This window comes from Rhamphochromis longiceps, linkage group LG1 (genome assembly GCF_057381845.1).
Source record: "Rhamphochromis longiceps isolate RC_006_pf linkage group LG1, R_longiceps_female_GT1.1, whole genome shotgun sequence".
Taxonomy (NCBI): Eukaryota; Metazoa; Chordata; class Actinopteri; order Cichliformes; family Cichlidae; genus Rhamphochromis; species Rhamphochromis longiceps.
Genome location: NC_140557.1, coordinates 1,993,180 through 2,018,941, shown reverse-complemented (window position 1 = coordinate 2,018,941; position 25,762 = coordinate 1,993,180). Strand labels below are relative to the sequence as shown.

Sequence of the window (25,762 nt, the reverse complement as noted above, 5' to 3'; positions counted from 1 at the left end):
GGATCAAAGACGCAGCCGAGCGTCTGCGATTGGACCACAGTAAAAAACTACAATAACACCAAAAACAGGTGGAAGAACTCTGAGGTGGTCAAACCCTCCTCTCCGCTGGAGTAAAGAGTAAGCACGGTTTTACTGGGCTCAGTTCCTGTTTAACTTTCAAATTAAAAGCCTAAAATCACAGCTCATACAGTTTCCTCACGTTCAGCCACCTGCTGATTTGACCTCAGGCAGAAACAGACTGAAAAAGATGAACTAACAGAAGCGACGCGATCATCAGACCACAGCCAGATCACTCGATGTGGAAATAAACCTGCTCTGCTGTGACTGTTGACCTCTGATCAGAGCGTCTGGCGCCGTAAACCGAGACGTAATAAATCACGCGTAATCGTCCGACCTGAAGGTAAACTTTAATTTGAACTCCAGCCTACTCACAGGTAAGCTTCAGTTCATGTTCTGATGCTCTGACTCGTCTCGACAAATAAGGCCGCAATTAACAGAGTCGTGTGACGTCTGCACAGCTCGCACGCTGCTGACGAACACTTCTGACCCTGAAGCACCAACGCGATGTTTCCATAAACGTCACCGAGTGGTCGTTTAAAAAAGTCTTTTTTGTTTCTCTCTCAGTACGTCAATCACGTGTCGTTGGACTTTAATGATGCGAAGTTTTGAAACGTTGCTGTTCTCGGGCTAAGTCACGTGTCCAACTCTGGGTCTCTGACAGGCTGCTAGTCCATCACAAGCTGTCTCACAGACACCATCATCATCATCACACGCGTCCTTTAAAGCGGCGCACACGGAGCCGGGGCTGATCTACAGTGATGGGAAATAAAAACAGGAGCTTTCTTACAAAAATATGATCAAATAAGTGTGAAACGAAATAAAAAGCCAAAGAGAGGACGGCGTTTGTTGGTTTCCTTCTTATTTGGTGACTAAACAGACGGCAGCTGGTTAAAAGCCTCAGACTCATCCACTAAAACTAGGAGCTGGACGAGTTTCACAGACGTCTTCAGGTTGAAGATGAGAAACAGACACTTGCTTCAGTCTCACAGAACAGGACAAAGATCTGTGGTTATCTGCCTGTGATTGTGTGAAAAACTCAAAGTGCTGAAGAGGAGGAGGAAGGTGCGACGTGGAAGGCTAAAAAGCTTCAGTGCAGACGACAGCTCAAACATCAGCTTCAGGCTGTCGGACGAGGCGGCGTCCCCGATCCTGAGAACGAACCGTCAGAGCATGTAAACACAGAGAGACACATTCAGAGCGACGGCGTGCACGCGTGAAGACGGGTTTAAACACAGACCGGCCGTCGGAGCCGAGAGGGCAGCAGAATAACAGAAAGATCAAATCCAGTGGAGAAAACCAACACAGGCCAAACATTCAGCTTCACATTTGAAATACTCTGACTTACAGAAGGTGAAGTTTGGGTTTTTGGAGCTTGGGTCACCGTTTCTGTCCGTTAGGGTCACGCCTGTGCTAACCGCTGAGATCTGAGAGCGTGGCACGTGACCGGCACGTGACCGCCACCAAACCCCATCACAGAACGCAGAGTGAGGCGAGCAGGCGGTGCAGTGGGGACAGCGGGGATAAATGGTCACTATGGTTTTGGTGCCGTGTGATTTTTCTATGTGCCGTGGCTCCAAAAGGGAAACACGACTGATCGCCTGACTGCTCGTGTTTCTGAAACCATTAAAACGTCTCCTGCTGTCCACGTCCCAGTCTCAGCGTAAAGCTGTAACCAAGGACAGAAACGACGCCGAAACTACAAAAGCAAAGAAACAAAGTGAAGTCAGGATGAAGTGGATGAGATTTGGGCCTCAAACAAAGTCACACAGACCAAACTCCACCCGCTCACGTCTCTCACATTAAAACCAGAACCTGGCCGAGCTCCATTTCAAAATAAAAGCACCTCCATCCTTGGATTGTGGGAATGTGGAGCGGCTCACTTCCTGTCTGATTCTGATTTGCAACACATCATTTTTGACACAACCAGGAAACATTGAAAGGTGACTTTTAGCAGAACTAGCGTGACCATAAAGTGAGGAAATGTTCGTAGTGGTCGGACGGCGGCGTCGGGATACCCGGCAGAGGCGGCGGTGCTGGACGGTGGGCGGAGCGACAGGTTGAGGCCCCGTTAAAGGCTCGGGTTTCCGTTCAGGTTCTTAAATATCAACAGACGACAAAAGTAAAGGAGACGTTTAATCTGAAGTCGGCCGGGACGAAACAGCCGCGTCTGTGGTCCGAAACAGAATCCGCCGCACGCTCACGCCCGAGTCGGGCCGAGGAGAGTCTGCGGAGGCCCGGCGGTGGCGCTCTTCACTGAGGCAGGGGGACGATGACCTCCACATAGTTGATGGGGAAGAAGCCGGACTCGCCGTTGATCATGCCCTCGTACCAGTTCTCGTCGATCTGGTTGGTGAGGATGATGATGTCGCCTTCTTTGAAGCCCAGCTCGCCCTCGTTCTCCGGCTCAAAGTCGTAGAGGGAGCGACAGCAGGGCTGATCCAAAACCTCCGGCTCTGCAGACAAAACAAAAACTTTATTTAAAAACCTCTGATGGACGGACGGGGCTCGTGACGCAGCGGCGAAATGAAAGCACAACGCTCTGATTTACCGCGAGTCTCTTTCCTTCTTCCTGATTCCTTCCCTCCTTCCTCTATTCTTCCTATTTCATTCCCTCCTTTATTCACTCTTCCTAATTCCTTCCTTCCTAGTACCCGGCAGCCCCTCCCTCAGCCCGGCTCCAGGCCCTGTACACCTGGTCTGAGCGAGGTTGCTGGGTTTGTGGACTCGTGTGTCCTCTGCTGGGGGGGTCTTGTTCACAGATCCCCCCAGCAGCACACAGACCCCCCCAGCATGGGTCGAGAGCTAAATGGATGAACAGAAACAATCAAATCTCTCAGTTTCAGCCTCTGATCTGCCATTTTTGGAATTTTCTCTTTAAAATAAGATTTAAAATTCATTATTTGCAAACAGTTTCATATTTTAAAAATTTATATCCCAGCTTTGTCTGAAACAGGGTTAAAGAGCAGGTTACTCATCCAGACAAAGACGGTAAGAAGACATCCAGTGGGTGACGTTTGCTCCGTGACAACACCGACAGACGAAGATCACGAGGAGAAAAATAACAAAATTCACCCACATCTCATGTTTGACCAGCTGAAAATTTACTGTCGTTTTGCTGGATATCAAAAACAAAATCCCGGGGCTGCCGCTCACAGATGCGGGCAGATGTGTGACGGCGTCGGCGTGCGTTACTCACGGTGAGCGTTGCCGTTGGTAGCGGGGGTGTCGGGCCATGACAGCTGCACAGATGATATGTGATCAGCTGGATGACATGTGGAGACAGATGGAGATGGCGATGAGCACAAAACAACAAAAACAATGAGAGGATCAGAGCACCGCTGTGGTGTCAGACTGCCACCAGCAGAGGGCAGCAGCGTTCCAACAACAGCTGCAGGAAAAGCTTCACGTCTACTCCTCGCTTCATCTGTTAGTCGTTTGGAGCTCGTCACTGTGTCAGAGTTTAAGGTGACAACGTGCAGCTGAGCTCAGGTTTTTAAATTAAACATAAATGGAGAGATAAACTTCCTGTGAACGTCACAGCTCGAGTTTCCATCTGTGTGCAGCAGAGCAGCGGTCAGGACGCCCAGAAACAGGTGAGACGTTCACTGTCAGTTTGTAAAAATGGAAACATTCCCACACGATGAACATGATGTGTGTGTGCATAAAGGAATACCTACTTTTCCCGTTCAGTGTGTGGCTGATCTGCGTATCTATAACAGCAGAAGAAGAACAGTGGGACTCAACGCAACGATGGAAACAAACTGAGACACACAGACGGACGCACAGACGGACGGCGTACCCGTGGACTTGAGCGAGGAGCTGTAGGACAGGCCGTTGTGCTGGTTGCTGTCGAGCACCTCGATGCTGCTCCTGATCGACTTTGGCTTGAAGTCTCTCTTGGGCCGGCTGCTGGCCGAGGATATCCTGGAGGAGGAGAGAGAGAGGGAGGCGACTCGAATCAAAGCCGACATTTCCTCTCCGGCGGCAGACCGGACGCTCCGAGGGGAAACGGGCCCACAAACCTCAGATCTCAGCAAATTTCAGGGTTTATAAGCGCTCTTACTCGCTACTTCTACCTTACCGAGCGCGTGTTTAACGAGGACCAAAGAAGTGTTTTTAGCCTTTACTGATGGAAACATGGAGTAACAGGCTCTGACATTTCAGGAGGATAAAACTTCTGATGTCTGCGCAATCCGCCGACAGCGAGCGGCGGCCAAATCCAGACGCTTTCATCAAGAACAGAACCTGAAGTGTGAAAAACACCTTCGGTGACAGACAAACTCAGTGAGCTCCCGCTTTAAAAACGCTGCTGACAGACCTGCTGTTCACAGCGTGAAACGACGTCCCGAAGAATGCCGCGAGCGCCGCGAACGCCACGCAGACACGAACCCCGATCGCAGCAGAGGAGAAGCGGCTCTCTTACCTCTTCTGCAGTTTCCCACTGAGCTCCTGCAGGATCTCACACGACTGCTGGTGGTACTCCAACGCCGCCTTGATCAGTGCTGACAGCTGGTTCACCTGCTCCACCTGGTGGCCACACACACACACGCACACGCACGCACACACGCACGTTAAACGATAACGTCTCACGTGTGAAACCCTCCCCGTTACCCGCGTCTTCGCGTCTCTTACGTCGTTCTCTAGGAAGTTGAACATGCTCCTCTCAGCCAGCTCTTTGCTTTCGTCGAACTTCTCCACCGCCTGCCGGATCTCCTCGTCCGGGATCTTCCCCTGACGCTTCTTCTTGTAGTCAAAGTCTAATCTGCGGCCCTCCAGCTTCTTCAGGTGATGCTGCGAACACCAGCGGCAGAAACACGTCGACACGCACGTCACACTGTGTGTTTCTTTACAAAAACATTTCATTTAAAACCATCGTGAACAGATTTACTGAGCTGATGTGGAGGCGAAGTGATCAGGCGTGTGCAGGTGGAGGTCACGAGGCTAAACGCCACGAGCAGCGTATAAGAGGCGAGTGTACTGAGGATAACGTCGTCTAAAAACTCGAGTGTAAGAGTGAAATTCACGATCAGAAGAATGGCCCAAATATCTGATGTGACTCCGCCCACACACCTGAGAGTCCAGGTGCAGGTCAGAGGGTTAGCAGCTAGCATTAGCTCGGCACACGGAGAGGAGAAGCTGCAGGTTTGCTGCACAGCATTTCGCGCAGTAAAGCGGAGGTAGGATGATCTGTGCGTGCAGCGCCCCGACAGGCAGATTTCAAACCGTTTGCAAATTCGCTGCAGAAATTTCAGCGCGTGTTTCTGCTGCGCTGCAAACGGCGCCAGCGGTCAGAGAACCTCGCAGTCTCTCGTCTGTCTTTACCGTGATCTCTTTGAGGTCCTTGTCCTGTAGATTCTGCAGGGGGTCAATGAAGTTTTGTTTGACGTTTATGTCCAGAGAGTCCTTCACGTCTGCCATCTGCCTCATGGCCTCACCCACATCCACCAGAGCGCATCCTGCAGGACAGAGAGAGGTGCCGCCTCCAATGAGCCGTTATCACAGTGATCTCAATAAAATCATCTACAAGGTACAAACTCCTCATTCAACACTGACACACGCAGCCGACTAACAGCAGCACAGAGGGGCGCAAACACAGGGACACGACGAGGGAGGAAATCTGTAGTTCTTTGCATCCTGACCTCACAGCGAGTGACCAGCTCAAAGGAGGGACGCTGCACACTCATTGGCCGGTGACTTGGTTTCAGACTCGGCTGCTTTCCGACTCTGACGGCCAGAATTTTAAAATGAACGTCAGGCTGCAATCGTACCGCCTCCTCTAACCTGAGGCCACGCCCCCTGCTGGCCATTATTACAAACGACACTTCTGCCTTGTATGACTGTGCACTGTAACCTGCACACAGTCCTGCAGGCTTTTGTCCGACATGCAGCGTTCTGCAGCAGACCACCTGTTCAGCAACACCGAGCGTTACGCTGACACCTGACGCCATGAAGGAGGCAAAGCAGCATTCACAACATTGATGCTTTTAAACTTGTGGTGCACTGTGCAGATTTTATTACGGAGCAATCTTTGAAAACTGCTGCATCACTGTAACACTGACGCTCTGCATGCGTCTTGTACTAAGCAGCTGCGTCCATGTTAAATGTTGCAGTGAAAGGCCAAAGATGACCGTGCTCACGCCTCGGTGCCAGTGCAGGGTTTGCGCTGGCGCCGCCTGTAACGGCCTCTGTGCAGCTGTTAGAGGACCTGAGGCATCTGAGAGCTGGTACCAAACAAAGAGTCCTCTCCCAGCTCCTGGCCGTAGCGCAGCATGCAGTCGCCCAGCAGGCCTTCGGTCTGGGGGTAGCCGGTGGTCTTCACCTGCCCTCGGATCTTGGACATCGTGTTCAGCATGTTCAGTTTGGCTCGAGACGCTGGCGAGGAAACAAAGAATCAAACGCAGGTTTGAGTTTGTAGCACAGAAAGCTCAAAGAACAGCAAACATGGAGGTGTTTCGCACCTGGGTTAGGCTGGAGGTACTCTGTTGTTTTGGACAGGAGGTCAAGCACCGACTTGCTGGTCACCTCGATTTTCTGAAAAAAGGTTGCAGTTAAATGTCAGGATGACATCTGAAAGATTAAATTCAGCAAACGGTTCAGTTTGTTGTGAAATCGTACAATTCCTAAAGCTAACAAACGTTTTAACGGCGAGTTAAATAAAGCGGACGGCCCGAGTGAAGTGTTTCGTCAGCTGAAGATGACGAGACCTCCCAGTTCTGTCCCGAGCGTATGAGTGAAAGCGGTGAGCAGGCCGGCCGCAACCCTCGGCGTGTGCTGGACTCACCCGCTCCATCTCTAAGAAGTCTTCCTCCAGCTTCGTCCCCTCCGCCCCGCTGATCTTTTCACTGAGGAGCTGCACAGAGAGAGCACACAGAGTCACAGAGGCCTGAAGCGTCTTTATTTGTTAACATTTGTGCTTCTGAATGTGTTCAATAAAGTTTTCCCTGCTTGCATTCAAATTTCAACACATCTGAGTAAACCCGGCTCACGCTCCAGCCGTCGCTCCACTAATCACCGTTTAACGCCTCTGGGATTTATCCGAGGATGACATCATCCTCACAATCTGTCACTGTGGTGTTGGAAGAGACGCCGAAACACGGACCTCCTCCTGTGACGGTCATTTCAATTAGAAATGCAGATTTTACACACGTTTAACTTCGTTCCCACGCCGTGTGACATCTTTGTTTGAAGCAGGCTCACACAGCGCCGTATGTGACTCCATGTTTTCTGGGCTATAAAGAGCTCCACACGGACAGACTGACTTCACTCGCAGCCTGTGTGATGGACACTGGTAAACGTGCCGGGTTTACACAGGAAACACAGGAAACACGAGCATCGACCAATGGCTAACGAGCCGCAGTAACACTGTCGCCACTTCAAAGAAACTTTATTAGTGTGAGCATTTAGCTGGACAACAGTAACACACTGATCACTTACAGAGCACGTTTACATTATTCGTGATATAATGAAGGCCGGTGCCTTTCAAAATAAAAGTGCACATCACACAGTAAACTGCATCGACACTTGGAAGGTGGTGCTGAGCGATGACACTCTAAAGTAAAAAGGTGTAAAGCAGACCGCTGAGAGTAACTTAATTACATTTACTCGTTACTGTCAGAGGCTCTGATTGGCTGACGGTTTGGTTGGAGTTGCCGGGCGCTCACACAGCAGTAACAGCAGCGCGGACGCCGTTTAAAGAGGATAAAAATTCTCTGAACACAAAGTAAAGCTCTCAGATTTGGGGCAGTGGGCCAGTCAGACCTGCGACTGCAGCCTGAGCTGAAATCTGACCCATATCTGTGTTTATTTAGGGATCAATAAACTTTAAGGTCAGTCTGATTCATGCTTCTGCACGCTGATCCCAGGTCTGTTTGGCCTTTTTAATCCTCTGCTTATAAAAACTAAACAGCATGTTTAAGACACGCTGAGCTGAACCAGAAGCTAATGTGCAATAAAAACATGCAGGGTGGGGGGTACTGTGGAGGGACGGACAAGCCAGCAAAACATTGAAAACGTTACGTGGTGACTGCAGCCTTTTATTCACGACATGAATTGAAACTACGAGGTCTTCCTGTAACAGCAGCTCAGTAAAAACTACCTGCAGGCTGAGTTCAGAGCCTGGAGATCACACAGCAACCTGCAGCTCTGCTAACCTGAGAACTGCCAGGAGACACGACACGAGACTTTCAGGTTCAACCAGATGTGAGACGACGCGACGGGCGCCGAGCGGCAGGAAATCACGTCCACGAGGGGAAATTCAGGATTACTGAGGCAGACGGAGCGTGTCGTCCACCTCAGAGACGCTTCTACACGAGTACGATGACCACAAACCTTCGTACCACGCAGCACCGCTACAGCTTCAACTGAGCATCAACCTTCAGACACGTGAAGTCCAAACATCTGCAGTTCCTCTGACGTCCAGCAGAGGCAGCAGTGAGTCAGCCCCACAGACTCCTGTTCAAACTTCACAGCATAATAAACATGTTTACAGCCGGATACACACACTGTTTGCTCTGTGTAGATAATTCTCCTTCATAACAGCTGCACGGCGGAGCATGTTCACCTGTAACTCACCTGTTGGACATATACAGGACACGCTCTATGCTCCACACTATCACAGATAGATTTTTCTGTTACAGCAGGAAATAAAGAGCAAACATCGTCGTGAGATCCATGAACAGCCCAGGACTGGACCATCAGCACTGTTACAGGTGCAGAAGAAACTAAACCTGATCGTACGTTAGCGCAGAACCTGAGACGATGCACCTGATACGCCGTCCTCTGGATCAGACGATGTTTGTTATGAGGTCAGACGTCTTAGGTGTAAAGAGCACAGGTGAGCCACGTTACACCCGGTAATAAAGGTGTGTCCCATCCACTCAGCGCTGTATCATGTTCTCAGCTGTTGGACTCTCAGCGTCCTGCTGCTCATGTGATAAACTGATCATACGGCGCCGTTTACAGCCCACTGACAAATCACACAAACAGCTGTAAACGACAGCGGAGTGACGCCGTGGCGAGGCGTCATATCGGATGCAGCTTCTCCTTCAGGTAACTGAACGTCATCCAGTCAGTCAGTTACTCGTGGTGCTGATTTTACTGGATTAAGTACAAAGAATGAGATCAATACGAGGATCGATACAGGACATCCCGTCTTATCTCTGGTCCCTGTAGGCCGCCGCTGAACTGCAGCGAGGCACAGATCAGTGAGGGAAACCATTTTTAAAGCTTTGAGGACAGTAACATGGAATGGAACCAGTCAAAAGAAGGCAAACCAGTACAAACCAGTGCAGAGACATAGCTGCCTGTACTGGTGGACCACACTCCATGAACATCCCAGCAGCGCTGCAGCTAACAAAGTTTTCTGGCAGAACCCACCTGTGCATGATCTAATATTCACCTTCATAACTGCAGGCCTGCTTGTTAATATCACGTTACACGAGCTTTACCTGGTAACTCATCAGCCAGTTAGCCTGAAGATCTCGTTTAAATAAACGGGACGAGGCGAAGCGCTGGAAACGCCGCCGCCGACATTTGTCCCAAAACAAGTAGCCTTTCATCACAGCGTCATTAATGCTGAGCCTACGTCCTCCCGACCAACCTAAGACCTGTGAGCTGCACACCTGTCCAGCTGCACCCAGCTGTGCGATCACTTTTACCACAGCTGGTAAAAGTGTACAAACTCCTGAGAAAAGCCCAGAAAGGTTTTAGGGATGTTATCCACCTGATACTGAAACGTCAGGAAGTCCAGCTGCAGTGCAACTGCTCAGTTTCATAATAAACTCAGAGCTCTGATTGGCTGCACGCCGAGCTACGAGCCGGCTGTGCCCGACAGCATTAGTGTCACCTTCAGTAGTTTAACGAACGCAGTCACAACACGATCGCTCGGCCAACCGTCGAGTCCAAACACTCCGCAGAGTGGGGTGTGTTTGTTTGTGTGTGTGTGTGCGCTTCAGGCTCGACTACAAGTGCTGCCGAGTAGCAGGAAAGATTCACCAAGTGGGTCAGAGCCTGGGTAAAATTAGCAGACTCAGAGAAATGAGCCCAATCTGACGGGCAGAGCCTTTCTAGGACAGAGGAGGGGGCGCTGAACAGGAAGGCTGAACGTCTCGCTGCAGACTCGCTGCACGCTCCGTCTAGATCATCACAGAAGTACAAGCACAGAGCTGGGGTCGGGACGTGGTTAGCCACGTGACCGGGACTTTTCCTAAAAACAAAGAATGATCAGTTCAACGTTCAGGTTTCTTTTCCGCACTTCCTGACGTGTATCTCCTGCTCCAGCGTTGGACGTTCCCATTGAACGTTTGAAGTTAATAATAATGAGCTCAGCGTATTTACAGTAATCCAAGCTCAGGCTACATTTTATTACAGGTTTTTATCCTTGGATCAGCACAGTCAGCACGGGTGAGCAGGATGGGGGTTAAATGACCCTCAATGAAAGTTTGTGTACGAGCAGACAAATGACATCACAAGGAGGTTTCTGTGGGACACCTTGACCCCGTGGGCTGTCACACGCCGAGCTTAAAGATGTGCTGCACGGTGAGGATGATGAGGGCAGAGACAGGAGAGTGAGACAAAGGCCTGCAGCAGCCTCGAGAGCACCAGGAGTTAAACTAAGACACTGTAACAAAAAGATGGATTAGTTTGAACTGTGACTTATACTAAGCTACGCTAACAAGTCTCCTTTAAAACATGTGCAAAAGATGCAGTTTTAAAGGCAACGTGTTATCATGAAGGACAACGTGGAAGTTCATCTGAATGTAAAGTGAAATGTAACTGTTTGTAAATGTAACCATGTGTAACTGTTTCCAAAGTAACGCAGCCTTTGGCAGCTGATGGATGTCAGAGGAGGAGACGGCACAAAGCCTGCAGGCCAGATGCATTAGCAGCAGGTTACAGGTGGCTAAGACAGACTTTTAATCCACGCAGACTCCACGTGAACCGACACATTAGAGCTGAAATGATCCCGAGCGCTGAACACGAGGCTCAGCAGTGAAAACCCGCCGACTCCCCGCACGCCGCCATCTTCATCAGGATGTTAACGTCTCCTCACAGATCAAAGCAGCAGCAGCTTTGCAGCATTTCTTTGATTGTGCAGCTCAGATTGCACGCACGCACACACACACACACGCCAAGCAATAACGCTGCAGCCAGAGCGCACACGTAAACATCAGCTTCCAGCCTCTGCGAGGGCGTCCGAGGCCTCGTATATTAACCTGTTGCATTCTCTTCAATTTTTATTGAATATTTCTGACTTTCCCAAAAGGAAAGGCCTAAAAATGAAGAAGTATGACTCTAAAAGCTCTTCAGAAGATCTTAAGTTGGGGCAAGAACACGCCCGAAGTCTGAAAATCAAACCAAACTTTGGGGCATTTGTTTGCGTCTCTGAGCGTCTCCAGCACGTCCAAATGAAACACACCCAACAACATCCAGGAAGTCCAGGGAATGTTGTCTGTGCAGCCTCAGAGCAGCGACGGCCTCTGTGAGACGGCGGTCCTACCCGTTGTCCCACCTCAACTTCAATAAATGCACAGAATAAATGTTCATGTGACAGCTCTACACACTGAACAAAGACACACTCATCTTAAAGGAAGTAGAGTTCGCTGGGTCGTTAAGTATTCATTAAACTTAATTTAATCTTCAGGTCCAAAACTTTTCTCTCTTTTTCCCCTGAAACTAAAAACTAGTTTTTGTTTTAACCTCTCGGAAAAGATCTGACTTCAGATTTTAAGGTTAATCAAAAGCGTCCGGAGGTTAATTAAACGCTTTAACACTCGTCCGCACCGACGCGCGCTCCCGTCCCCGCTCGGCGTTTCGCTCGGCCTCACAGCGTGACGGATCGTGTCGGAAAGTTTGTCTGGAGGAGTGGAGAAACAGGAAGGCGAGCTCAGCTGGGTTGTTGTGCGTTTGTGAGTCAGCGTCACGCTCTGAGCTGAGGTGTGTTATTAACGACGGGGAGAGAGTGACACCGGTCAAACCACGGCGCCCGCCGGAGCGAGCAGCAGATTCCCGTCAAAACAAAGAGGAATCTCTCGCGACGCTGAGTCACCGGCCTCCGCACGCACACAGGAATTCAGCTGTGTGTGCTTTGTGTGTGTTTGCAGGAACGTATTGTTTCAGCGAGCTCCCAGAGCACAGAGCTGAGCTGGAGGGGACGCTTCACTGCTGTTCACACCATCAACAAGCTGATAGGTTGATGCGATTACAGGCCGGAGGTCAGTACTCGCTTTGTCCTGCTAACAAAGCTGTGACTTGGTCCTCAGACGCTCCTGCACGTCTGCGTGAAGCTTGGTCGGTGTTTCCCCACACGGAGAGCGTCGTGTACACGAACAACGCCACTGATAAACTTCACGCCTCCGGCGACGCTCGCATCACTCGGGCTTTCAGCACATTTGTTCTGCTCAGGCCGGAGCCGCTTCTCCACCCGCTGCAGCTGTTGGAAACAGCGACCCAGAGACTTTGTGGAGAAGCAGCCGACTGACATCAAGAACCAGGGAGCTGACCAGAGGCCTGCAGGGAAACAGGAGAGAGGAAGCAGACCGGAGCAAAGTGACCGCCTCGCTGCGTGCAGGAGGCAAAACGAAACAAAGCAGGATGACGACCCCAGGCTGCGCCCGATGCGTCCATCAGAGTGTACGCGCGACAGTCAGACATCGTTTAAAGGAAAAAGCGACCTGTTAGAGACACAACACAGTCAGAGCACGCAAGGAAGAAAAAAGACGAATCAGCAGCCTCAGGAGGCTTTCAACAACCTCCCACTAACAATGTGGAAAAGGTCACGTCAACCTCACCACGTCTTAGGTCAACCTGACCTGTTCCTGCTCTCTGATTGGCTCTCTGTTGTGTCTGCTGCTAAGCGAGCCTTTACCAATACTCAGCTAATCAGCAGAGTCAAAAATAAGAAACCTCCTTTGCTTTGTGGAAACGCTTCCTGTGACCTTAATGAAAACCACCGTGAGGTCAAAGCTGAATTCATAAGACCGAACTTACACTCGAGGACTTTGAGCGTCAGTGTTGAGCAATAATCTGACTGCGCCATAAAAGAGCGCACACACTCTGCAGACCTACGACTGGATTTATCATCAAAGCAGCGCTGCCATCACCCTGGACACGCTAAACTTACACACGCACACGCATCACAGCTGTGAGAAAATCTTTGGTCTGAGTGTGAAGAGCAACTTTATCATGACTGCACGCAGGAGTAACACAGCGCCCACGAAGGTGTGTTTAAGGCCCAGCTGACTGATCAACACTCGCCAGTGTCATTATTTTATATTTAAGCAGCCTTTACTCTACAGAGTGAGTGTGAGCTGCAGTGAATGCAACCACAGCGTTCACAGTCAGGTGTGTGTGTGCGCGCACGCCGTGGGTGGAGCTTTCCTCATGCGTTCAGCAGGAAGGAAGCAGCAGCCTTGCAGTCATTGTGCTGCGTTTCCCGTCACTTCTGTTTCTGAGCCCGACCTACAAACAGCGGCTCAGTTTCAGGGAATCAAACAGAAACGAGTTAACGAGGTCGTCTCCTAGAAAACAGACGCGAGAGGATTTACGAGAAAATAAAATACGTTAGACAGGACGGCGTGAAACTACTGGATTAATCCCCCGTGGTTACAGGGACACGCGTCGACTGCTGATGGTCACGTCTAATGTCATTATGGTTCCTTCAGTCAGACACATCGCCTCACATACTTCCTGTCAGGTCTGCTGACCACGCTGGGCCTTCAGAGCAGAAACTTGTGATACAGTTTCAACCCCTCCCCCTTTAGGCCAGCTTCATTCTGATTGGCTGTGGGGTTTTGTGTTCACAGACCAAGCTGAATGACCTTCGAACATCACTGGATGTCATCATAAGTCAGGCGTACCTTCAAGTTCTGACAAGTGAAGTCAAACAATGCACAGGTGTCTTAAACCTGGATTATTGCTAATATCCAGCAGGGGGCGACTCTTATATCTGTTAAAGCAGTGCAGAAAAGAGCGTGCTGCTCACCTGCTCTGTGAGCCGAGTAAACACTCTTCTGATGAGCTCGAGTTCAAATTTCAACCCTTATTAAACAACATTTTAGTTTATGGATCACATGGTTACAGAAAAATGTCAATTTCTACTTGTTCGTGTTTTATTTCTCATCTCTCCGACAGTGACACAGTCCCCGCCTCCCTGCAGGCACGTCGCTCTGCTCGTTTTGGTTCTTGATGTTAATCAGCTGCTTCTCCAGAAAATTCCCGCCTCCTCCTCCTCTGCCTCCTCCTGCAGCTGGATGGGTTTTCTAACGAGAACCTGCAGCAGGTGGAGACCTCCATCATGAAGCTGGAGTCACAGATGCAGAGTACGGAGGAGATGGAGTCCGTCTGTGGGCTGCGAGACTCGCTGCAGAGGCAGCTGATTACACCGATCACTTATTTGTCACAAACAAATCTGACTCTTGCAGAGAAGCTTTTCTGTCTTCACTTGTTAACTTGAGTTAATAAGTGCGCAGCGACAATGCACTCTGCGTCTTCCATGAATCATTAAGGTCAGATAACACGACCGAGAGACGTCATGAGAAAATATTCGATTTAAAACATCTCAGGGTCAAAGGTCAGGGAGATGAACAAGTGAACTAGTGATAAAGTGCTGCAGTGTGGGCTGTGCCGGTGCACGTGTGTTTGTTTGACCTTCTTCACAAAATCATTTAGTTTTAAATGACTCCCCGTGTCTTTGAGGAAACGTCTCCATCGGGTGAGTCAGAAGCTAATCTGGTCGGGAGATTTCAGGCCACCTCTCTGATAACTCCTGCAAAGGTTGTCAGAGCGACAAACATCAGCTGCTGTTTTTACAGTCGTCTGGTTCGTGTGGAGCGCCGGCAGCTCCGTCTGCCTGCGTTAACTTCCAGGAGTCACAGTTTTAAACAGAGGTGGTCTGACCATCGGGCCGAGGTTAGGCCGTTTTCCACTTTCAACAAACTCACAATAAAATAATTAAAATGTGCTAACTGGGCTCTGAGAAACTCAAAAGCCCGTCTGCTGAAGCTGCAGGGCCACGATCAAGCTTCACGTCACAGGTGAGAACCAGTCAGTTTCCCAGTTAAGCCACCAACGTTTAATTAAGCCCCAGTTACACTGAAGGTAACGTCTGCAGCTAACAGAGTCTGAGTGAGTTTCTCCAGCATGGACGAGCGTCCTGCAGAGACCACCGCAAAACAACGATCTCATCTGCACCATCACTCAGCAGAAGACCGCAAGAGCCGATACATGAAACCAGTATAAATGTTTGCACCACTGTGCTGATGTCACCATTTGCCAACCGCGGCTTCAGGTCCATCAGGCGAACGCATCAGTTCAGCCACACAAACTCGTTTTCATCACGAGATCAAAGGTTATTACAAAAGAAACTAAAATGAAAAGCAATTCAAACAAAACGATTGTTACACAGCAGTAACAATAGTAACAACCTGACACCTTCAAAACTTAAAAACATCAAAGCTCCACTGCAGATAAACAGGATATTATAACAGGCCAGCGTTCCTTCAATAAAAACCACCAGACTGGAATCGTCTGCAGGTTTTTCTGGCTCCACATCTTCGTCTGCTCGGCGAGTCGCACACATGTACGACTGCTCTGAGCGCAGCTGAAGCACCGAGACTGTTGCCCTGTTTGACAGAAACCTGCATCCTTTGCTATCCCGATGAACAAAATAAAACCTGGTTAAAATGACACTCAGCAGGAAACGGCGTGCTGTGCTAGAACCGGGTGTTTCCTCGGGGGATCAAACAGAAGCCAGTGTAACGTTTCACCTTTTGGGAAATCTTTGCATCATAAACCTTCTGCTGCTCGGCTGGAGGACTCTCGCCTCGCACTGCCAACATAAACCGGCTGATTTACGTCACAGGGAAGCAGCAGTGATGATGATAATGATGAGCTGCTGAAATGTTAATGAGCCAGACCGCCAGGCGACCGGGGCTCGGTCCTCCATCACCGATCATTAAAGATGGATGGGCTCGGCGCAGCGAGCTGTCAGCTGCATCTCTGAGCAGCGGCATCTTGTTCCTGCTGCAGGTGGCAAGCGAACGCAGCAGGTTAGCGTAAGAACAAACTGCAGCTGCAGACAGACCAGGTCGTTGAGGCTGCGGGCGTGCAGCGAGGCCTCCACCAGACCCGGAATCAAGACCCCCGCTCACACCTGAGATCGTTTCACCTCCGCTCTGCTGACATCAATGCTTCTTAAGTTATTCCAAAATGTATTTTTAAAAGAACACGAAACAACGATTTCTGTGCAGTTAGATTTCATTGCTTTCCTGTCGTTTCAGTGCCCGCTGAGGTTTGACTCACCTCACATTCAGCCATTTATAACTAAAGTTCAAGAAAACAGCGAGAGTCTCGCTTTCCAAACTCTGTGAGTGAGAATGACTTCAGCACTAAAGCTGCGCGTCAAAGTCAAAACTGCAAGAGCAACAATGCCTTTGACAAACTCTCTGATGGATGAAAGCAAGAAAAGCATCTGCATAAAAACTAGAATATTACAAGACAAAAATACTTAATATACCAGGATGTAATGTGTCGACATTCAGTCAGGATCCTGGAGTCGATCCTCGCTGTCACTGGAGGAGAGGTGGGCTACACCTGGACGTAAACCTCGTAAAGCGTGCTAAAGAACAGAAACAGTCTTCTCTGGACTCCCATCCAATCACAGGTAATCGATCGTCGGGGGGGCGGGGTGTTAATGTGCGATCACACCATGTGGCCCAAACACAAACACAACAGTCCTGTGACAGAGTTCATTTCCATCCTCCGGCGTGAAGAGAAAGTATCGCAGGCTTTACAGCATCCAATCATTCAGCCTTTCAGGATCAGACAGTATAACCTGAATTTAACACACAAGCTACAAACTGTCCTCACAAAGCACTGGTGATGAACATCACTGATCCCAAAGGTCATCGTTCATTGGACAACGCTGGGAAAGACGCAGCGCTTGGGCGAAATGGAGGCGATGCTCTGCAGCCCTAAGCTGCCTGAGACGATGAAATCGTACGTGAGCTGGATCAGACTAAAGACCTGTCAGCTTGAAAGTAGAGGTTGGGCTAAAAATCCCCAAACAAGCCTCGCTCTGATGAAGACAGGCAGTGTTATGGCTCTCGTTTGGTTTCAGCGTGTGAGACGACAACAGTGTTAAAACGTCACGGATGGCGAGCTCCACCTGTTCAGCGACTGCACGGCAAAAAGAGCAGCAGATGAGGAAAACCACAGCTGTGACTGAGTGACAGACTGGGGCAGATCGCGATCCCGACACACCACAAACCCACATCGCGCTCAGTTCACACAGCTCGTCTTTATTGAGCCGCTGAGACACGACCGGTCTGTTTACCTCGAGCTTCAACCAGAAAAATCACCCAAAGGGGAACTCCCACTCCCACTCCCCCTTCAAGGACTAAATAAAGACGCCTGCGGTTTCAAGTAGATGACATCATTGTCACTATTTGTCTTTAAAAGACGTTCTGGTGAAGTCTGTCCTGTCTGCTGTGGACCTTTAAAGATCCACATCCACTGCCTGAACAGGACATCCTCGCCGAGCTGACACTTCAGCTCCTCTTCCTCAGTTTTTATTCCAATCTTCCTTCGAGTCCACGTGACCATCGAAGCTTTTTCCTGCTGTTGCTCATTAAAAAAGTTCAGATCTTTGTTTTATGCCTCATTTGTTCTCCTCCTGAAGTCTCTGTGTGTCACACTGTGTCCATCAGTAAAAACAACAGCTTCAGTTATTCTTCAATGACCATTTTAAACACTTCTTCAATGAAACCTAACAAGTAAATAAATCCAAGAATAAACAGTTACTGAATTCAGGAGAAAACTGGGATAAATTACAGGCTGATTTCAGCTCAGTGTGGGAGTCTTTCTGTTCTCGTCACGTTAGTTCCTGGTTTCCTGCTCTCGGTCTGGCTGTGAGAGCATCTCTGAGCAGCAGACTGAAGCAGAAGAGAAACAAAAATAACCTTCATCACACAGAAACTCCTCCACACTGATGGCTCTGTGCTGTTAGCTTCCTCTGAGCTCCATGCTATGTTAGCTTAGTAAACACAGAGCGTCATGGAGTGAGATGGATAGACGGGCAGGTTCTGGTGATACCTGATCCAGCGCTCTGAACCAATCTTGGACCAGCATCATCCAACATCTAACTAGACACACAAACACAAAGTTCTGATGGAATGAGACTGAAGGTACAGCTTCTCCTTCACGGCTCAGATTAAACACGCAGATTTGGTCCGTGTCGACAGGATGGCGTCACACAGCTGCTGTAGATTTATCGTCTGCATCCGTGACACGAACCTCCCGTCCTTCCTCCTTCCAAAGGCGCTCTGCTGACTGACGTTTGACTGCCGTGAACTCGTCATCACGTTCAATGAACCTGTTTGAGTCGATCTGAGCTTTGTGGCGTGACGCATGGCGGTCACAAACGGACGAACACGGTCAGCAGCAATACTCAGGCAGGATGTGGAGTTTAAATGAAGCTCAAAGTGTAGCACGAACACCACCGGCAGCATCCTGAACCTTTGATACGAGGCAGGATGGAGCCATGCTTTCACGATGTTTACTGCACATTGTGACCCTGCTACCTAAACGCTGCCACAGAAACCAGACCAGGCCACGTTTTCCAATCCTCTTTCCAGTTGGCTTACATTAACTATACTGGACTAACAGTGGACAGTCCCAGATCAGAGGGAACTCTGGATCTAAGGCTTATGCAGCAGCTGTTCCATAGAATTCAGTAGTGGTTTGGACCTGAGTGCAACTATAAACCCCCCAGCACTGAGGATTTTTCCAAAACGGGCAGAGAAAATATTCTGCTATATTAATTGTGCTGCTTTTCCAACAATAGTGGAAACAAAGAGAGATGTGGCTGAAATAAACAGGAAGTGATAGCGTTTCCCTTCCCGGTTATCTCCTGCTGGTTCATCTGGTCTCCACCCCGGTGTCAGGAAGCAGGTGAACAGCAAACAATGTTCGTGAAACACACGACGAGCAGCTCGCTGTAAAAACACGTCTGATTTGTTTTTTCTGTGCAGGAGAGGCCGACGCTGACGAGCGCCGCTATCAGTCTGTGTCGCCGTGTTCCAGCAGCAGGAAACCACAGCGGGTGACGCCAGCGTTAGAGAAGCTCTGAAATGCTTTGCATTGATTTTTACTGTTATCAGTGCAGGACTCAAACAAACAGATCAAAGGTACCTGGAAAAACACACAGGTAGGGAACACTGAGCATTCATCGGGTTTCACCCAGTCTGCATCTTTTTCTCACGGAAAATAAGTGAAAGTGGAAACCAAGTCGACCTCGAGTTTATCTTTCACGTGTGTTTAAAATAAAACACAATCTATGATGTCGTGCACCGCACACTGATGCACAAACAGGAAGTGGCAGGTTGACTTTCAGCTTGTGCACGTAGGAATAATTTCACAGACACGACAGCGTTCATACAGCCTGCTGTGAGAGGACACCGTGATTAAACAGAGCTCAGCATCAGCGCTCTCACCAGTCACATACCTGAAGCTACTTCATGAGGCAGGAGACACTGCAGGGCGGAGGCCGAGGTATGCAGCGTTCAATCTGGAAGCGTTCGTTAATCACAGCTGCAATCCTAAAAGTTTTATTCTGTCAGATTTGAATAAGCTGCCTCCGTGGAGTCACCTGAACAGCAGAGTCAGGTCTGGAGCATTCAGGTGTGGAAAATATGTCCCAGCAAATTCATCCCAAGCTCAGACCGTGAGACGCTTAGAGAAACCCAAGAGGTCCATCTAAGACTCGACGGGCCTCGGTTAAAGGTTGAAGTTCATGACAGCACAAGCAGAAAAAGACTGAACAGGTATGTCTGTTTGGAAAGGCTGCAGGAGAAGCCTCTTCTGTCTGAAGAGTGGCAGCACGGTCAGACTGAACAAAGCAAAGATGCCCGGAGCAGACGAGCCCGGAGCGAGGTGTCCGTCCACGAAGCACAGCAGCATGTGTGGAGACAAACACTCAGAGCAGCCCGATGATTAACACATGACCTGGTAGTAAATGCATTAGTTGGTTACCTAGGCAACCAGAGCCAGGAATCTCCACTAGTGACCATCCATCAGCCTCAAATCGACGCACGGCGAATGAACCGCTTCCAGTGTGGCTGCAGCTTAGAGCCCTGTAGAGCTCGACTATCTGAAGCAGGATACTGGTGCAGTGAATTATGGGTAAATTAAACCTGTTAAGGTGGACCAGCACCATCCTGCCAGTCACCACACGCTCCACCTTAACACCATTCTTGAACAAGATCCCACGATACATAAACTGCCTGTCCTCCAACCCTGAGAGAGCAATCCACCATCATCACTCGACACCTAAATGCAGGGGTGGGCGACTCCAGGCCTCGAGGTCCTGTGTCTGCAGGTTTCAGATGTGTCCTTGATCCAACACAGCTGATTTAATGGCTGAATGACCTCTTCAACATGTCTTGAAGTTCTCCAGAGGCCTGGCAATGAACTAATCATGTGATTCAGGTGTGCTGACCCAGGATCTAAAACCTGCAGGACACCGGCCCTCGAGGCCTGGAGTTGCCCACTCCTGCCTTTATGTATTTTCTTGAACTCTTTCCCCCTTAAAGACGACCTTCCCAGTACCCACATGACACCTCAGTATATCAATAAAGTCTTGGTTTCATGACCATTTGATGACGCTGAGCAGTTTCTGTGTTTTTCTGAGGGCGGCTGGACTGGCAGAGAGCACCCTCACTGACGGCTGATGCAAACCCAGTCGTGTTGTTCTGTAAACAGCCGAAATATGACGGAAAGGCCTCAGTTTAGAGAAGAGCTTCAAGGGGAACTCCCACTCCCCCTTCAAGGAGTAAAGGGGTACATGTTCAAGTTTGGTAAAGATAAAAATGCGATTGGAGAATGTGGTGCGTTTTCTGTGTGGTGTGTTCACAGCTCCAAACCCCAGAGCTGACGGTGAGAGCTGTATCAGCCAGCTGTTTGTTATTCACACTCACATCTGCAGACTTACAGAGACAGACACAACGCCACTTGCTCAGTCGATGGTGAAAGGGCTGCAGCACCTAAGATTAACACTTCATCTTATACGCAACCCCCCCCCCCCCCCCCCACCCACCTCACCAATCTGAGCCACGGTCTGAGTAACCCCCGTCACTCATACACGGACTCTATTCAGACCAAGTCTTGTCTAACGTGGGCCCTTCTCTTATTTTGTACATATTCTGCTATTTATATTTTATTCCGGCACAGCTGATGTGGAGCACCCACAATTTTGTTGCACACGTACAATGACAATAAAGGGCTATTTTATTCTATTTATAAAAACATAAAGTAATTTTTAAAAAAGCAATACTGAGCACAGGCGATCACTGATGAATAAAAGGTTGGATCGCTCTTTATTATGGATTCATTTTTCTCTTGTTCATGCGCACAGTCACACAGGGCTGCAGCCTTTAGCTGACTAATTATCACGTTATGTGGCTAAAGATAATAATAACACAGGCCCAGGCCTGTAACGCCTCACTGTCACTGTGCGAGTGTTTAACTAAGAGAAGAAATCAGCACTCTGACTGAAACAAAGCCAGGCCTCAAACAGAGGCTGACCACAGCTCTCCACGAAGGTGGAAACCAAAGACGGAAAGATGACCTCAAACCGGCATTTTTTCTAATGGCCAGCAGGGGGCGACTCCTCTGGTTATAAAAGAAATCTGATTACAGTCTATGAGAAGACGAGCCTGCTGCTCACATGGTCTCTGGGCTCATTACACGCCCTGCTGATGAGTTTACGGTCTTACTAAATGAAACACGAGGTTCATTTTGGAAACGACGGCTCTAAAGAAGACTAACACACCGAGCTCCTAACGTTTTAGTTTAGGTTCATCTGCAAGGCTGCACTATTAAGCGACTTTGACGGGATCCAGGATATCTTCCCCTTCATCATCGATCATGGTAAGTGGTCACACGTAGGTGGTTATCAGGTCCATAAGTCTCCTGAGGGTTTCCCAATCTGCTGCGTGAAGTTTGTTTGAAGCAGGAAGTAAAAGCAGAAAAAGTGGCGACTGTGAGTCCACAAACACAAACAGGCGTGGGATCAGATAGCAGCGCTTACAGGGCCATAAAAAATAGAATCAGCAATAAAGTTGTGACTCAGAGTCTTTATCTTACTGATGCTCCGTACTCTCTGAGGTCACATGGAACTTTCAGGAATTCTGACGCTAGTTTCCAGAGATCGTATTGGTCAGTCAGTGCTGACTTCATACCTATCGAGCGCTCATCTCAAACGTAAGTGCTTCGGAGCAGGTTGGGTCTGCAGCATCAGTTACCGTGGCAATTTATCCCAGTTAGATGTGACCCACCTTCACAAACAGGGTTCAACCTGAAGTTGCCTCGATAACCGCAGCAAAGGCCTCTGATGCAATCTGTGGGCTACACTCTGTGTCTTCCTGCTGCCACGATGCATTGTGAAGACATAACACACAATAAAAATAGACTAAAACCAACACACAAGTCCCGCTTCCTATGACAAATCAAATCAGTTTATTCTACTGCCCCACTGCTGAGAGCAGATCTGAAGCACGTTTAACCAAAAAACAACCTGGAAACTATTCAGGGGACGTGATTAAAAACAGTTTACACCATTCACAGAAACACACACACAACGGTGAATGGACACTGAAAAGGCAAATCACAGAACAGCAGAGATAACATTCTCAAGGTTAAAACAAGAACCAAGTGCTTTAAAACGTATATAAACGTCTTAAAAGGAAGAAGCTCACGTTGATGACAGATCTCCACCACGGGGTGATACCTGCAGCGCCAAAGCGGCGCTGCCCCGGACCTCTGCTAACACTTCAGTACTCTGTGACTCATTTGGGGTCGTACTGAATAAAACGGACTTCTTTCAGTTCTCATCCAAGAAGCTTCTTCAGTTCTAAAAACAAAGGTGGAGAGTCCCAGCTATTTAACCCCAGGTTGGGGTTGTCCCCTTAGGAGGTGGTTGTTAAAGAACTCTTAAAACAGCCCAGTCGCCACCTTTTTTCAAGTTCTTCAGACGACCACGAGAAGCTGCACAGACATACTGAATCAAACATTAAGAACATTTCCCAAATCCTGGTCCTTCTCAGCTTCCACCGTCAGAATCCTTCTTTTAACATCATTTTAAAAACACCAAGATGACAATGGCAGCTACATCTATCTTTTGTACCATCAGGTTTGATTTAGTTTCATTTGAAGGAATTTATTAAGGAGCTTCTGCTTGGTTTAAAGCGCAGATATATCCGAGTATCATCAGCATAAAAGCGATTTAAATATGAACACAAGGAACAGCTGCTAACATGACAAAGGGGCCACAATGGAGCCCTGTGGTGCGCCACAAGCACAGTCACCAATACTGATGGAAATCAATACTTCTCGCATGCTCTGCTGTATCAAATGCAACAGAGAGAGCAAATCATGCAAGCTGAGCCGATTCACCCAGCATCACCAGTACATATCATGGTATTAAACGTACAGATTCAGTGCTGTGTAGCGAATCCCACTGAGACTGATGGAAGCTGATGGAAACCAGCCTGTGATCTACTGATAACTGGAGCGAATTCTTATTTAAAGGTGAAGATGAAGGTTCACTGAGACTAACAGTCTGTGAGCTGTTTCCAAGTTGTCCAAATGTTAGATGTTACTCACAGCCGCCCACAAACCACAGTGTTTTTGGTGGCAGTGGGAATAGCAGGTCCTTCCACTGGTTCAATGGTATTTTTATCATGTAACGTTAAAAGGTATTTGAGTCTAATGGAGCTTCACCCAGATAACACAAACCGTACAGCCCGGGAGTGAAATCCACCTGATAAAGACTGCTCCACCTGCCTTTAAATGACTGCGCGGCGCAGCTGTGGCAGGTGCGAAACATCTGGCTGGTGCCTCAGTCACACAAACATCGCCATGAAGCCTAAAAACGGGCTTCATGTGTGATTTCCTTTCAGGGGATAAAATCAAACCAGACGTCGACCTAAAGCCTCTCGAAACATTCATAATAAAAACAGTTACGTGTACTTCTCTGTTAGTGTTTCCTGTTGGTTTTACTGTGGAAACAGCAAAGTCTGACGTTTCACAAGAACTTGTATGGCAACAACAATGAAGACGAATTATTCACCGGATTACATAAGTTGATAAAAAGTCCATAACTGTGGTTTAAGATGAATCTATTTGTGTGTGTGTGTGAAATTAGATTAAATCATCAGATTGTCCCAGCAGTGTTTGGTGTGACGTTATCTCCGATAAAAACAACTTATCTGGGCGGAAAAGTAACGCTCCATCCACACCCTGCAAACACGTTTTGAAACCCACGATTTTTAAGCGATAACAACTCAGACTTGTCGTGTTTTCAGACCAACTACAGCCTGATTCCGTTCACGGTTTGATGTTGAAGCGGAGATCAGGGTCCGCATCCGAACTGCTGTTGTCGGGCGCCTCCATACCTGACTGGCTTTGTGGAACTGCTTCTTCAGCCCGGCCACAGACATCCTGGACGAACGGCTTCAACCCCGCACAAAATACTCCGGGAAAGCGACTCAACACACGGCCGACGGAGGCTGGGCTCAAGAACGAAGCAGCCGACACCACAGCTCCGCACTCATCAGTCAGACTCCGCTAAGATTGCAGCATGACCCCGAGCTCAGTGAAGCTCTAACGGCGGGAGGCCGGCCCAACCGGAAACTGCTTCAAAATAAAGGTCTCCGAGGATTTAAAAAGATAAATAATAATTAAGGCATGACATCACTGAGCAGCAGGGCTGGACTTGGATATAAAAAAATGTATATGAGGGTAGAATATGATGTGTGCATGTGTCATTTTGTTTGATTCCTGATATTGAAATTGTTTCTCGGTTGGTACAGTTGTTCCTGGGTTCCTTCTTTGTTGCACACTTTAGCTGTTAGGAGTGGCTCCTGATCAAAGTGGTCATGCATTTTACGTGAATCCTTGATTATTCCAAGAGTCTTTATTTACCACTTGTCATACAAGTACAACACACAGTGAAGTGTGTCCTGACACTGCAAAACATTATAAGCAATAAGAAAATCTAAATCAAAACTCTGAAACTTTAAATAAAAAACCTGAAAGTGTACATTGTGGAAATGGAATGTTAAAGTGCTTTGTGCCACATTGGCACAGCAATGTGCTGACAGAGCAAAAGTAGACCAAAAGTAACCGAAACTACCAAAGTAACAGACTGAGCAGAGCAATGTAAGCATAGTGAAGCAGCATTATCAGTGTAGCAGCGCGTGACGTATAATAAATCAGACATGATATGAATTATGACAGTGAAAGTTCTGCAATGTAACAAGAATATGATATAAAATCCAGTTCCAGACCCTTATGGTGATGCTATGAGGGGAGTGGGGGCATGTCCTGGCTCGAATGGCCTGAGGATAGAAGCTCCTCTTCACTCTCTGTCTTTGCCCCGATGGTGTGGAACCTTCCACCTGATGGCAAAAACAAGTTACTGGGATGGGAGCTGCTCTGGACCAACATCTCCTGGTGTAAATGTCCTGAAGGGAAGGGAGATGCTGTTATTGATCCTTTTACCTTAGTCTTAAAGTGTGTATTTATTTCTTACTCTTCTTATATTTATTGCTTGTCTTTTGCACTGAATGTAACTCGAACCTCTTCATCCGGTCTCTATATACTGCACTGTGTACAGCAGAGATGACAATAAAGTTTACTTTGACGT

The 25,762-nt window shown here is 48.5% G+C and overlaps 1 protein-coding gene across 3 annotated transcripts; it reads right to left on the bottom strand.

Annotated features, from left to right (window-relative positions):
• Window positions 1–1,671: 1,671 nt before the first annotated feature.
• Window positions 1,672–24,727, bottom strand: sh3gl3a (SH3-domain GRB2-like 3a). Of its 3 annotated transcripts, XM_085392162.1 has the most exons (11): window positions 24,510–24,727; window positions 6,842–6,910; window positions 6,519–6,591; window positions 6,289–6,432; window positions 5,383–5,516; window positions 4,693–4,851; window positions 4,484–4,587; window positions 3,860–3,984; window positions 3,738–3,770; window positions 3,257–3,322; window positions 1,672–2,513 (listed from the first exon to the last, which is right to left on the bottom strand). In XM_085392162.1, the coding sequence occupies exons 1-11, from the start codon at window positions 24,552–24,554 to the stop codon at window positions 2,311–2,313; spliced, it is 1,155 nt and encodes a 384-aa protein (XP_085248288.1). In that variant the 5' UTR covers window positions 24,555–24,727; the 3' UTR covers window positions 1,672–2,310. The 3 variants fall into 3 exon arrangements, with proteins under 3 accessions (XP_085248288.1, XP_085249006.1, XP_085249838.1); XM_085392880.1 differs by lacking the exon at window positions 3,738–3,770; XM_085393712.1 differs by lacking the exons at window positions 3,257–3,322; window positions 3,738–3,770.
• Between the last annotated feature and the right edge of the window lie 1,035 nt (window positions 24,728–25,762).